The sequence below is a fragment of the Alexandromys fortis genome, unplaced genomic scaffold, assembly GCF_014885135.2.
Source record: "Alexandromys fortis isolate MF-2015 unplaced genomic scaffold, M_Fortis_MF-2015_v1.1 scaffold_41, whole genome shotgun sequence".
NCBI lineage: Eukaryota > Metazoa > Chordata > Mammalia > Rodentia > Cricetidae > Alexandromys > Alexandromys fortis.
In genome coordinates, this window is record NW_026067923.1 from 1,218,836 (window position 1) to 1,233,600 (window position 14,765).

Genomic DNA, 14,765 nt, shown 5'->3' on the forward strand with positions numbered 1-14,765 from the left:
GGAGAGGGTGTTGGAGCCCCTGAAACTGGAACTGCAGGTGACTGTAAGCACTGTGTGGGTTTGGAGAATGACCTCAGGTCCTCAGCAAAAGCAGTGAGCTCTCTGAACCACTGAGCCCTCTGTCCAGTCTCTAACCTTATGAAATCTTAATTCCTGACTAATCCATTGAGACAGTTTTCCTTAGATTGTGCAACCATTATTCATTCCGGGAAAGTATTGTCACCCAGGGGGTTAGTCAGTCAGATCTTATCCTTATAGCACCTCAGTTAAAGAAGGAAGCAACTGCTAAAAATAATTAGTTAAGTGCAGTTATGAGTTCTAGAGAAAAGAGTAGACTCTAGTGTTACAGAAGCAGTGTTGTGTGCGGAGGACCGAGCTCAGGAATAAGGGGTCTTCTTGAAGATTTCAGTGTTGGAGCAGGCTCACCAGGCCCGTGAGGGAATGCCAGCGTTGTGGTCAGTGCCTGGGGACAACATGACAGTGCTGGTCGTCCCTGCTGATGCACGGCTGCGGTTAGGAACCTCATTTGTCTTCAGTGTTAAATCGGCAATTTTCCCTTTGATTCGCACCAAATCTGCGAGGCCGCTGGAGAGATCCTGCCTCACCATGCTGGCTTCCCATCGCGTGATTTGGAGGTTATTTTCCGATGTTAAATATCTGTGTCTATGTGAAGAAGACACTAATTCTAGGTTATGTATTGAAACATTTGAGTGTTTGCTGAGGTTCATTTATTTTATGCTGTTTGTTTTATATGCAGATCTTCTTTTCCAACCTTTTTAATTTTGTGAATTGCCTTCTACTGTTATTTAATGCAACCACGTCTTCCAGTGGTGGCCGGGCAAATGGTCATTTCTTGTGCGGCTTTCTTTTGTATGTAAAGTTTGTGTGTGTGTTGTTTTTATAACTAAAGTTTGTGTCTAAACTCATGAAAAAGAAAAGAAAATTGTATTTTCCAAAGAAAAAGTGTAGTATAATCAAGCTTTAGTTATATAATATGAACAATATGGGACAGTATACTAGGCTGTGTGCAAATGCACATTTTCCTATGTTTCCCAAAATTTGAGTGGAGTTGATTTATACCCTAAATTTTGTGCTGGTTTGGTGTCATGTGCTTCCTGCCAAGTAGAGAATCTCAAATCGGAAGAGAAGCAGAATGTGCGGTGTGTTGGTGCTAACTGGAAGTTTCTGTGTTGTTCTCACAGGTTATTCTTGTCCAAGTTAACCCGGGTGAGACCTTCACAATAAGAGCCGAGGATGGAACACTGCAGTGCATCCAAGGTAAGGAAGGTTCTCGATAAACATTCTAACCAAAGGGTTTCCCCTTTATTGTAAAGGAAGTAAACATTCCCTAAGTGTTTACATATGATTTCCTACAAGCAAATATATCTTCTCTCTATCCTTCTGTCATATGGTCGGTCTCAAGTCTACATTATTATGATACATCCAGGGGTATTATGTACTGGATACCTGTTAGTTACCCATTGCTGAGTGGCACAACACAGACCACTCATCACCTCAGTTTCTGTGGACAGGGAGTGGCTTAGCTGTGTCCCAGGGCTCTGGGACTCAGAAAGCTTGAGTCAAAGTATGGGTATGGACTGCAGTCTTCTGACAAGGCTAGATACGCATCTAGACACTCAGATCCCCATTGGTGACTTTGGCTTTTGTGAGGCTCCTCGTAGAATGTTCCCTTGTTTCCTTGCTGAGGGGACCTCTGTAGAGGATGGAGTAGTGTATGTATGTGACTGCTGGCTTCATCAGAGGGACTAACTTCAAGATAAGAGGGGGTCAGAGCTATGCCCCACCCTCCTGCAGATGGGAAATCAAGGTCATGAATACCAGGAGGCAGCTGCCAGCCACTGTTTACTCTGTGGCCCCTGATGGTTCATGCCTTTTTCCACATGTAAAATGCCCCTCCTGAGATCGCCACCTAGTCCACTGTCCCCAGAATCCAGAATCTTGTTCCTAAACAAGGCCCATGTGTGAGTGAGACTCTGTGGATAGAGGTCTTTAAGCCCCACGTCCAAGACATCCGCTGGCTTGTGCTTGGTGTGCTCTCTGTGGGCCCCTTGCTGAGCTCTTCTCAGGCATGCCGCTCCATGGGGAGTTCCATGGGGAGTTCCTTGTGGAGTGATGTTGCCAACCCTGCACCTGGACCGTGTTGCAAGTGTAGCTCATGAGAGCTCTTCTTGATAGTGGTTGGATTGTGGGGCGGGGAGTAAATTGTGATGAAATTGAGCTCAGTGTTAGGCTATTGATTAGACAGAATCTAACCAGAAGATTAATTTATAAAACCTGGCCATGTTTATCAATACCTATTAGGAGAGAGGAATCTCATGTTGTCTTTGCTGTACTGCAGTGGCCTTCATAGCAACAGATCGTTGCTTTACTGCTTGGATTGGAAGAACAGTAATTTATAACTTAAAGAAATGAACATATGTTAAAGATTTAAGCCTAATGAATTTTAATTGGAGTTAAACTGGAATAATTTAATGACTTTGTTAATGATTTTTTGCTGACTGTTCTTCTCTGGCCAGTGCTGTTTCAATTAATTTTCATATTATAAACTTAGTCTTCATTCAGAAAAAGTTTGATGAAACTTCAAGTCAAGGAAGAGAGTGACAACCATTTTGAATTAGTATGGGATATTTCCTGCTTCTAGTACCATCATAAACAGACTTTGTCTGCAGTTAAAAACCTCCAAGTCCATCTCCCGCACTCACACAAGAAGGTTAGATGGAAACTCACTTCTGTACGTAGAAGCTGAGGTTTTCAGTTTAGGAAGAAAGCAGTTCAAAAACCCCAGCAATTGGGAGACAGAGCCAGGAAGTTCTGAAGTTAAGGTCATCCTCAGCTACATAGTAAGACTTCATGGCCAACCTGGGCTACTGTAAAATTCTATCTCAGACAAACTCCAAAGTAGCTGAGACTCTACTCGTTATGGTGACAGTGGAGCCACATGGAACAACTAGAAGCAAAATGCTACACAGATCAGCAGAGGTCCTGTAGTTGGTTTTGCAGGAGTGTGTGTATGGATACGAATGTGACTATTTAGTACATGTGCTTAGACATGTGTCTACATATTCATAGAGTTGACCTGTTCTCTAGAACTTGAGTCCATTTCGGTAACCAGTGCGCTCCACAGGCAATGCTGGAAGGTCGTTGCTTTGTTCACAAGGGGCCTTTGTGTTTTGTTTATTCATGGTGATTTTGGTGATAAGCAAGCGGATCCTAATACCCTCCCAGTGATTAAGAATGCCTTTGACTAAAGCAGAATTATGGAGTCTCATTATCTTTGGCTACCTCAGCCTTCCTTTTCTTTGTTCTTTTCTACAATTTGGGGGTTCTGGCCCAGTTAGCTGAAATGCCACCATACAGAATGAGAGAGGCAGGGACCAGGAACTACATTCTGTGCTAGGATTCTGGGGAGGACAGGCCAACTGGGCGAGCTTAGAAGTGTGGAAGGGAAGTAGCCAGCGGGTGGACCCATAAGCCCTGCCCCCAGGTCTAGAGCACAGGCAGGCACCCAGCCGGAAAATTCAGTCTTCGCCTGAGTGCCACTGTGAACTGCTCACCCACAAGTGTTGATTCGGTCGGTAGGATGTGGGGGCTGCCTGTCCATGGCAACTTCTGGCGCAGGGTGTTATGGCTTCCTTCCGTTAACCAGGATTTCATCCTTGTTGCTGTAGCATTTTTTGCACTTGGGCTATACTGCGTGTGCTCTCCTTTAGTGAGCGTGGCGGACACGGGAGGAGGCTGACGTATGTGTATACTGACACATTCTGAAAGCTCGTGCCCTGAGAGAGCAGAGCCACTTTGCGTCCCTGACGTGGCTGACTCCATAGCCCAGCTTCTTTATTTCCATGCCCTGGGGTCTTCTGCCTGTCAGCCACATCACAGGATTTACCCAGGAAGAAGCCTTGGGACTCAAAGACCAGAATGAGGCAGAGCTGCTTTGCATAGCTGCAGACTCACTTTGCTGGTGGAGCTGCGGTGTACCTATTAGTTCAGGAAAGCAGACAATGTGTAGAACTTAAAATCTTTTTGTGCAGTGCCACGATTGAACCCAGCTTCCACGCTGACATTTCATTCTCTCATTCCCGAGAAAGGAGGGTATAGCAATGGAGTAGTGGGGCCAAGGAGAGCCACTTTTCCCTTTGTGTCTGTGTGTGTTTGTATGTTTGCGTGTTTGTGTGGGTGCTTATGGGTACACATGGGTGTGACTGTGGCTGTGTGGTTGTGCATGTGTCACTGTGCATACAGAAGTCACGGGACAAGCTCGGGTACCGTTTACCTTGTTTTCTAGACTCTCTTGTCCTGAGCTTGTCTGATAGGTGAGGCTCTCTCCAGTGAGCCCAGGCCTAGTTTCCTTCTCCCCAGCACTGGGATGACAAGTGCGTGTCGCCATGCCCAGCTCTTCCTTCCTTCCTTCCTTCCTCCCTTCCTTCCTCCCTCCCTCCCTCCCTCCCTCCCTCCCTCCCTCCCTCCCTTCCTTCCTTCCTTCCCGCCTCCCTCCCTCCCTCCNCCCCCCTCCCCCTCCCCCTTCCTCCCTCCTCCCTCCTTCCCTTCTTCCCTCTCTCCTTACCTCCTCTCTCTTTTTGGTTTTTTGAGACAGGGTTTCTCTGTTTAACAGCCCTGGCTGTCCCAGAGCTTACTTTGTAAACCAGGCTGACCTTGAACTCACAGAGATCTGTCTGCCTCTGCCTCCCAGTGCTGGGATTAAAGACTTGTGCCACCATCACCCAGCTCATGCCTAGTTTTTTAATGTGGGTCTGGGGATTGGGTTAAGCCTCTATGCTTGCAAAGTAAGCTCCTTCCCAGGGAGGACCATCTCCCAGCCCTTTGTGCCTTGTCAAAACCTATGAAAAAGAAAGAATCAGAAGTTGAGTCGTATTGTACAGCCCTCTGAAAGAAGTCTTTAAGTTGAGAATGAGATTGCCCCGGTTAATTTCTCAGTATAAGTCATTAGTGGAGGTGACCATCCTAGAAATTCTTAGGCGCACACATTGTTTTGCACCTTGGTTAGAATTGTCAGCCTGCTAACTTGTCTTTGCATAGCAGCCTGCAGGCTAGAGAACACGTTTGGGGAAGCTAGTGATAGAAGATTAGAGTTCTGGAAATTTTGAAATCATACTGAGGCCAGCCCTTTTGTTTATAGTTTAATTGATTTGCCACATAACTTTCTCTCTACATCATTTTGACTTCACTAAAAAAGACCCCAGAAACTCAGCGTGATGTCATTAAACCGCAACTTGGAAGCTGAGAGCAGATTAATGTTGAGGAATATGATTGCTTTGGGAAAAAAAGATTTGTATTTTTGGGAATGTCCTTGGTGATAACGAAGGAAGAACAACACAGGAAACATACAGTATGCTGTGAAGGCAGATTCATTGCTGATGGAATATTTCTCAATATTTTCCATGAAATATGAATCCTAAGTGTTAGACGGGACTACCACAGGGCACAGCATATAGTCACTTGGAGACTGTACGATACCTGAAGCGGTAGAGGCCAAATAATTTTCCTTCTTTGGTCAAACAAAATTGTATAAAGAGCAGACAAGGAAAAGAGTCTTAGTAATCAATGTGAATTCTGGCCTTTGCTTACAGTCAGGAATTAATAGACGCAGTGTGGGTCTCGTTATTGTCGTGTCCCTGTCTGAGCCGAGGCGCTGGCAGGGTAACCTTCCTTCCTGTCCACACATGCCATCTCTTTATCTGGGCCATTTCTCTGCTCTCTGCAGCATCCTGCCAAAACAAACATTCCACTTCCTGGAAGGCCTTAGGTCTGCCCGTTCCTAGAGCCCTTCTGGACCACAGCCAGTCCACTTTGACTGTTCTCTGGGCTAGGGAGGAGCAGGTAGGGAGCAGCACCCGGGTTGCTTATGGATGTAAACCTTTGCCTAGGTTAGACTAGGAAGGTCAGCGCTCCTCCCCCCTGCTCCTCAGCAGTCCAGCTTGATTGTGAGTGAACTCTTGCTAGTTTGTGTTATGCCAAGTGTGAGTCTTTTACGCTTTACTCTTTCATTGAGAGTTTAATTATGTTGAGTCAATATGCTTTCTCAGAAATCTTCCTTGAACTTCGAGAATTTCAATCACACTGATGCTCAAAGCCGGTCAGCGACTTCTTTTAATCAGTTGCTCCTGCGCATGCTCATTCTCTTCCTCCTCCACCCCCCACTCTCCCTCCTCCATCCCCTTCTGCTTCCTTTTCTCCCTGATGCTGGGGCTTGGGACTTGAACCCAGGATTTTTACACACGCACTCTTCTGTTGACTAACATTTCCAGCGTAGCATCTTTAAGTTGTGAAGAATTATCATAATGACCTTCTGTAAAAGATACAGTTTCTGTATTTTAAGGCCTGAAAAAAATAGGAATGTCATGACAATTTAAGCAAAAAAGATTAAATTGCTTAGAAAGCATCATTATTTTAGTAAATGCATTCTTATCTAAAAATGTTCCCTTGCCAATAGTTTTGTCCAGAATGATTTCAGTATTTTTTTGCAACAGCATTATTCTGCTAACTTGTGTTAAGTGGGTCAAGACCTTGAAATGACAGCAGCATCTGGAGGAAACGTGAGAAATGACTGTAGAGCCGCACTGAGATAAAGAAGCTTTGAATCCCTTACAGTGTGCGCAGCCCTCCCCAGCTCCGGGCCATTCTTCTCCTACAGCAGAGAGTGTGGGAACTGTGTCTTTGATGGACACTGCGCTCTGCTATGTGGCTCTGTGAATGACACCATTGAGAGGAGTTCATGTTGGACTTCCCCATTTGTCCCTTTCCCCCAACATGTGATTCAGCAGGCAGAGCTGCACAGGGTGCCCTTCAGAAACATCGTGTCCTTCCAGTGCATCTGTTAGATTTGGACGGATGGAAACAGTGGCTCTCACCCTTTCCAACAACTTCATGGCAGGTCCGAGGTCCAAGGGAACTCAGCTTGCTCCTTGCTGTGAACGGTGAACGGTGTTGTAGCTGGGCTTCACAAGCTGAGGTAGACTGTAATTTCAGCTTCTTAAATGTGAGCTGGACATTAATGAGAAATTACTCTCTAACTTAAAATCAAGGAAACAGAGATGGCTTTCTGTGCTTCCAAAGCCAACCCTGCCTGGGCCTAAATGAAACCATGTTTTGTTTTGGGGTGAATCTTGAGGTGGTTTGAAGGCGAAGTTACTGTAGCCTGAGTGTACCTACTGCTTTCGCTTATTTCAGGATGTTGGGTATGGAACTCATGGTTTGATGGTGTGTCTTTACTTGTGACCTATCCATATTACAAGTGATTCTTTCTATCTGGGGTTAGGATGTGGTGGCTCATTTTTCTCCATGAGAAGTTGCTTTGGACTTGGTGAAGGATTCCGACCAGCTGAAGAGATTCTGTGATTTGAAAATCTGAGCATTGAAACTTGTAGGTCTTTTGCCCAGACTCGCCTCAGTCTTGCCGTCTTTCACAGTGTCCCAGAGCTGTTGCACATGAGAAAGAGCTCATCCCTCCTGGGAGACTCCAAGCCACGGATAGCTGAGCTCGTAAGAGAATCTGGATTTTATTGGGTATGAAACACATGCCTCCTGCGAGCTAGGTTAATACTCCGTCCCTGAGCTGGGTTGCCACAACTCACAAGTCTTGAATGTTCCCTTAAGACAAACTATTCCTTTACTTGTTTGTGTGTTTCCATTTCTAGCTTTAAACACCTCTCCATTCTTAGATCTGTTCTCATGAATGGAGAGGAGCGACGTCAGTGTTGAGGCATACCTTTTCCCTGCGATGCTTCATAGCTTCACTTCATAGGCACTGTCGTCTTTTTCCAAACATGGACTGAATGATGCACCGCTGTCGTACCACATCTTCCTCCCGTACGCTGACCTGATGGACATGCCCTCAGAGCAGGCAGCGGGCTGCCTTGCAGCTGGAAGTTCACTCGCAGAGTCTTCTCCACACGGGCTGGCAGATACCCAAGGAGGCAGAGCATCCCGGAAGTCCAGGGTATGGACGGGGAGACCGAGGGCTAGGAGTGTGCTGACTGCCTTCGTCACATGGGGACCGAGTGGTGTCATAGAACCGGGTTCCATCAGTGCCTGACGCCTTCCCCAGCAGACGCGATGCCTAGTGTGTCTGTGGTCTTACCATGGGGCCAGTGACAGTAACTCTCTGATAGGATTGTGAGAAAATTCATTGTGATTGCTACTATCAGTGTCAGTTATTGACGTGTCATTGTCGTCGTAATCACTGTTGTCATCATCATTATCATCAGTATCTAGTATTGTACACAATGTCAGTGTCTTCTTAAAGTACTTAAAGTATAGTGGGGAGGGACTTACAGTGCTATTGTGGAGATCAGTTAGGTGCAGGTCCAGCCTCCAGCCTACTGCTTCCCTGGGTGCTGATGGCGGCACCTGTGGAAACCTTTCTGCTGGAGCTCTTTTGGACTGTGCACACTGCTCAGCTATAGGCCTGTCTGGAGCACAGTGGCACTGCTGCCCACATTCAGAGTAGGCCTCCTGTTATGTCGCTCTTCTTTTGGACGTAGCTGTTCAGTTTCACACAAAGCCTGAGTCGCTATTCCCACACAGGCTTTTAGACCCTCTTACTATACTCAGGAAAGTAGGCCCTCTCAGGATGCCTCCCATCTGTGGGCATTGCTGTCAACTCTTAGCCTTCTTTCTGTCTTTATCTAATCTAATATGTCCTGTTCTTGAGTAACACTAAGAGGGCAATGTATTAGTGACTTACCTCCCACATGTCACAGAAGCCATTTAAGGAGGAGGCACTCATATTGGCTCATACCTTGAGAACAGTTGGACACCCATCATGGGACCATGGGGTTGGCTCCCTGTATCTGCCATCAGGAAACAGTGCCGGTATTCAGCTTGCTTTTTCCTTTTTATTTATTCAGTTTGTGTACCTCCATAGGTTGGTGTTGTCTACATTTAGGGGGAATCTTCCCTCCTCAGATAACCTTTCTGGAAATCCTCTACAGACATTCTCAGAGGAGTGTCTTCTAGGTGGTTCTAAGTTCAGGGAAGTTGACACTGAAAATGAATGACCACAGGCAGTAAGGCATTTTGGTAAGGTTCTGAAGTGACATTGCCCGGCCTAGAGCTCTTTGCCTGGACAGGTGGCTCAGCACTTCAGAGCCCTTGCTGCTCTTGCAGAAGCCTCTGGTTCAATTCCCAGCACCCATGTGAGGTGGCTCACAACTGCTTAGAACTTCAGCTTCAGGGGATCTGCCACATTCACCTGGCTTCTTCAGGGTATTGATGTGCGCATACCTACATGTGAGTATGTGTGTGTGTGTACCACAAATGAAATAACTGTTATCAATTATGCAGCGGGTCCCTTCCCTCTTCTTCCCCCAGTTTCCACTTCTCTAAACTTAGAACAGTGTCAGTATTGAAGGACTGCTGTGTGTCTAAAGGAGATGCTGCAGAGAAGGCACTAAGAATTCAGGACTGCGGAGATGGCTCAGTGCAGGTGCTTGCTGCACAAGCAAGAATACCGGAGTTTAGATTCCCAGCACCCCTGCAAGTGCTAGACATGGTGCTGCACACCTGTGATCCCAGTATCCTGGAGATGGAGGCAGGAGATCAGTCCTTGGGGCTTGCTGCTAGCTAGCCTGGCCAAAGTGGTGAACTCCAGGTTCAGCAGAAGACACTCAAAAAATTGAGGTGAGGAGTGACAGAAGAAAATACCTGTTAACCCTCAGTTGAGTGACATCCTCAAGTTGCATGTCCACACACCTATGAACATGTGCACTTGCATACCCACATACCTAGGAACATACATACTTGGATGTACATATTCCTATGAACATGCATACTTGCATGCACACACACCATACATGCATATTCATGAAAAAGAATAGAAAAAAAGCACACTTTCTGAGTCACAGCGAGACCACCAGAAACAAGGCAGGCCAAGCTCCAGGTCATGGGTAGAGGCTGAACAGCTCCTCGTCGTTATTACTCCACCCTCTGTCATTACAGAAAACGCTCTGGAGTTACTGTGATTCCTTTTAAAGATGTCTTTACATTTTTGTCCTAACACTTCACAATAATATGCTTAAGAATTTTGCAACAGGAATGCACCTTCTGAACCCTTTTGCTTTTTAGGCTTGTTAACCAGCGATTAAAATGTCACCTCTGAAGGTGACACCATTGTTTGGAGTTCTTTAAATGTCGCAGATCTTCCCCTGTCATGCAACCCAGAAGGGCAAATAATGCCACCTGACCCAGCTGTCTGTCACATTTAACTTCGTGGCTTGTAGGCTTTTATATTTTGCCTAAATTTTTTTTGTGTTTTTTTTTTCTTCTTTTAATATAAAGCTTTGATCCTATATTTGCACTGAACTAGAAAGGCCGAGTTTATGGGCATGTACACATGCCTATAACCATAGCACTGAGGGGCCAGCATAGGAGGCTCTTTGGACCACACAGATCAGCTAGTCCAGTCAACTGGTAAGCTCCAGATTCATGAGAAACCATGTATCAAAAATATGGTAGGGGCAAGAGAGATGGCTCGGCAGTCAAGAAAGCTTGCTGGTCTTCAGAGGACCAGAGTTTGATTCCTGGTGCTCTTGTTGGGTCACTACAAACACCTGTAACTCCAGCTCCAATCACTGTTCTTGGTTTCCTGGGTACCCTCTCCCAAATGTGGCACACACTCATGTAAATAATACATAAATATAAATAATAAGAATAAATCTTAAGATAAAGTGAAGAGCTAATGAGGAAAACAGCCAGTGTCAACCTCTGGCCTCCACATGAACACACAAACATATGCACTCGCATGTACCTGCACATACAGAAGCATGTACACATGTATACATCACACTTCTGTTTGTTTTGGGCTTTTGAGACGTGGTTGCCCTGTGTACCTGCCCTGGCTGTCTTGGAACTCATGGAGATCTACTTGCCTCTGCCTTCCTGACTACTGGGATTAAAGATGTGTGCACCAGTGCCCAGCTTACACACAAATTTCTTAAGGCATTAGTTCATAGAATCATTTTCCTTTTTGTGTGTCTGAAATTTTCCTCTTTCTTGTTTTATTTAGTTCTAGTGAACTGAAGTCTGCACCAGACTCTGCTTTGAAAGGCTTTGTTGGTTGGTTGGTTTGTTTGGGGGGTTCCTTTTCTCTTCTGTTTGCCTCAGTTCCCACATAATGCTAGGATTAGGAAAGACATCCTAGTGGTATTTTAGATCCTGGTACTTGGAGATACCTGAGTTAGGGAACTTAGATGTGAAGCATGATCCGAATGCCTGTAAGATGCAAGCAGATGTCTCAGTTAGCTGTCACAGTGCAGGAAAGCCCCGAAGTGGGGGGCAAGTCAAAAGTGGGAGGTCTGGCGTGGAAAATAATCTCAAGAAACAGGAAAGGGCTCAAGCAGAAAACCAGGGAGAAAGGAAGTGAGTCAGTTCAGGAGAGACAGGAGCCTGTTTGCCTGAGCCCGGGCTGCAGGAGAGGGAAGCAGCCTGGGAGGGTCTCATTGAGTGGAGGGGGTGCCATGGTAACACAGATCACATGATTGCTTCTGTCATTTTTCACTGCTCCGTGTAGACAGGGGCCCATTGTAGAACTTTAGGACTTTGGGCTCACATTTAAAGACCTGTTTGAGGCTCACATTGTTTATTCCCAGAGCAGTTGTCTACAGCAGTCAAAACGCCAAGGAGTGTCTTTGAGGCTGGTGGATATAGGGGTGTGAGGGGGTGGGGGAGTAGGCGTTCTTTGACTGTTTTTTGAGCAGACTTTATTGATCATTTTTTGACTTCTTATTGCACCTGCCATGCTGGTATTTGCAATTAACATTCTTGAGAAGTAAAGAGAATGCCAGCCTGCAGCTCAGATATAACTCAAGAACAACAGGTGCATTCTGCCTGCTTCTTGGCGCTCCCCAGAGCAATCAGAAGGCCAGGGATTAGCCAGAGGACAGAGTGAAGCAAGTGAGAGTCTTTAGAGTTTGAGCCGGAGCGCTGAAAAGCCTGAGGAATGGTTCAGCCCGAAAGCCAATCAGGCGGCCTCGGCCTGCACTGCTCTAACTTGCTAACTGGGCTGTCCACGCTCTCTGCTTCGTGCCACTTTCTACAGACAGGTTTATGTCAAAGGTCACTGGACTTGGGCCCACGCAATAAAAATCGGTTGGTTACAGCTGAAAAATTTCTCTTTGCTTTTAACTAAGAAAACCTGACAAACCTCTGAGCTTCCAGAGAAGAGCAGTGGGGTCTCCTGATGCAGGGATGACTTCTGTCCAACCTGGTCCCTCTCACCAGGGCCTTGGGGTTCCCCACCACACAGTGGAGAAGCCAGCCAGTCATTTGCTCATATTCTGTGACCACCAAATTTCTCTTTTTAAATTTTTTACTTCCACAAGAATGCTAATGTTTGAATAAATTGTAATGTGACATATTTCAAGAGTTCAGATTTTTTTTATTTGAAAGTGAGGTATTCAATTATTGCTCGAGACTTCTATGTTTGGTAATATATTAATTCCTCTGAAAAGTATTAATGTATCTAACCTGAGCTAGTTACAAAAGATAAAGTAAAAGGCCTGGTGTTTTTCTTTACTATTTAGTTTTTAGTTAGCTTACAGATTTAGCATTGTTTTATCACCTTCACCCACATAGCTTTATGCTGTCACCATCTATTCTAACTGTAGGTTAAATTACCCAGAGTTCAAAAGATGATAGACAGAAACAGTTCAATCCTCGGAAGATGGGGAAGCAGAGGTAGGTGGGGCTTCCTGGCCAGCCGCCCAGCCTTCTAAGCCAGGAGAATTCCTGGACAGCTTCTGAAGAATCACACATGATGTTGGCCTCTGGCCTCTACATGTGTACACACACACACACACACACACACACACACACACACACAGAAAACAACACAAGACTAAATATTCAATGTTTGATGCTCAGTGTCTGAGAAATTACATTTAATTTATGTATATTTTTAAATTATCTGTATTTTTTTTCATGTCTGTGTGTGTCTGGTTTACATACATGGTGACGCCCACCTGGCATTTATGTGGGTTGTGGAATCCAAATCCTGGCCTTCTTGCTTGCTTAGCAGATTGCTTATTCCCTGAGCTATCTGCTGGCTCCTGTCCACATGTATTTTAAAGGATAGTGTTGTCACGAGTATCTAGTTTACATTTTGCCTCAAAAAATGTGGATTTTATTTTTTATGTCTGCTATTAACTAAAACAGTAAATTATTTATCATTTTTCCCCAAGGCGCTCAGGTGAGGCGATTGTGCTCTTGCCTTCTCCCCTGTCCTGAGCCGGTTGCTGTTTGTGCCTCAGTATGACTGGATTCTTTTAAACATCACATGAGTATGCACTAGAAGACTTCTGTAGTCATGATCTGATGATGATCTTCATGAGCTTCAGCTTCTGTCTCATGCCAGAGTGTGCACGTGTGGTGTGTACCGTGCCCATGTGTGTGCATGTATCCGCGGGCATATTCTGTGTGATGCCCAACGTCAATATTGGGTGTCTTCCTCTGTTGCGTTCCACTTTGTTTCCTGAACTAGTATCACACTGAATAAGGCAGGGAGCCTGAGGAGTCTGCCTGTTGGTGCACCCTCCACCCTGTCCTGAGTTCCAGACACACACTGTCAAGCCCAGCTTTTTGTGTGGGTGCTGCGAATCTGAACTCAAGACCTCATTGCTAATACAGCAAGTAGTTTATTCACTGAGCCATCTCCCTAACCCCAAGATGCTTATGTTTTATAAGTCTATGTAATATGTCTGTTGGCGTGTGGTCACCTCTATACTGTGTACAGAATATGTGAGTGTTCACGTTTGTAGTACTGCTGCTTGTATCCATTCTGTGTTACCTAGCCTTTTTGTAAAGCCTGTCCTTTCCATTTTAAAAGTTCCTGAGGCTTCCACTCCCATCTTTGCATTGGCTGGCCTAGCACATATCGGCTTGGATCGTGCTGGTTTCAAAGATGGTTTGTTTGGTGTTTAGTGAGGCAGCTTCATGAATACAGGCTTGTCTTTGCTTCGGGATGTCCGAACAGGGCGGCTTGCTGCCTGCCATGAGTTCATCTTGTGAGGTGTCGCCTGGCATGACATGGCTTCTTTGTGTACTGTATTTACTGTGTGAGTTCAGAAGAAAGAAAAGGAGACCTGTACTGACCACTGTTCTGCGTCAGCCCCTTAGGTCAAGTTTTCCATTCTCTGACTCATGCCTAGCAGGCTGCGGAGATTGCTCGCTTGGGTTTGTAGAATTTCCTCTGTCGCGCTCTGGAGCCAGAAAGCCACGCTGAAGTTTGATTTGGCTTGAGGCAGCCTTTTCCAAATATGAATTTGGAAGTAATACAGTGAGTGCTCTGAGAAGAGATGGAGGGGGAGAGGAGGATTACTGTAACTGCAGCTATTTGGGGAGACAGAACCAAGGTGTTTGGTGTCTCCCTGAGCTCTTGTCGCTGATGTTCCGAGCCTGCCTTCCTCTAGGCTGGAGAAAAGCCACAGAGGCGGCCTCTGTCCTAGGCTGTGGGCCGCCCTGCTCCAGACAGCCTTGAATGTGACCTGGCAGCCAATGCTGTTTCCTGCTGACGTGGCCTCCTGCCACTGAGCAGAACAGAGCATCTCAGTGTGCTGAGCAGGGAGCCAGGAAGGAGCTAGCAGGGAGGGGAAAGCGAGCACCTAACTGTGGAGGTTTCCCTGCAGATAGCTGTGAAAGACACCTTTCTTAGAAGGAGGGAGGGAGAGGAAGAGGGAGAAGGGAGAGACTCCAGAAAGGAGTGAAGGCTGCCCAAGGAATAGTGGGTTGTT

General features: G+C 45.9%; 1 protein-coding gene across 3 annotated transcripts in view; it reads left to right on the forward strand.

Annotated features, from left to right (window-relative positions):
* Fndc3b (fibronectin type III domain containing 3B) overlaps positions 1-14,765 on the forward strand; it is a 278,725-nt gene that overhangs the window by 94,642 nt on the left and 169,318 nt on the right. For all 3 annotated transcript variants that reach the window (XM_050142069.1, XM_050142070.1, XM_050142071.1), the window contains exon 3: positions 1,203-1,278. In XM_050142069.1, the coding sequence (XP_049998026.1) occupies positions 1,203-1,278 (76 nt within the window). The remainder of the gene's footprint in view (positions 1-1,202; positions 1,279-14,765) is intronic.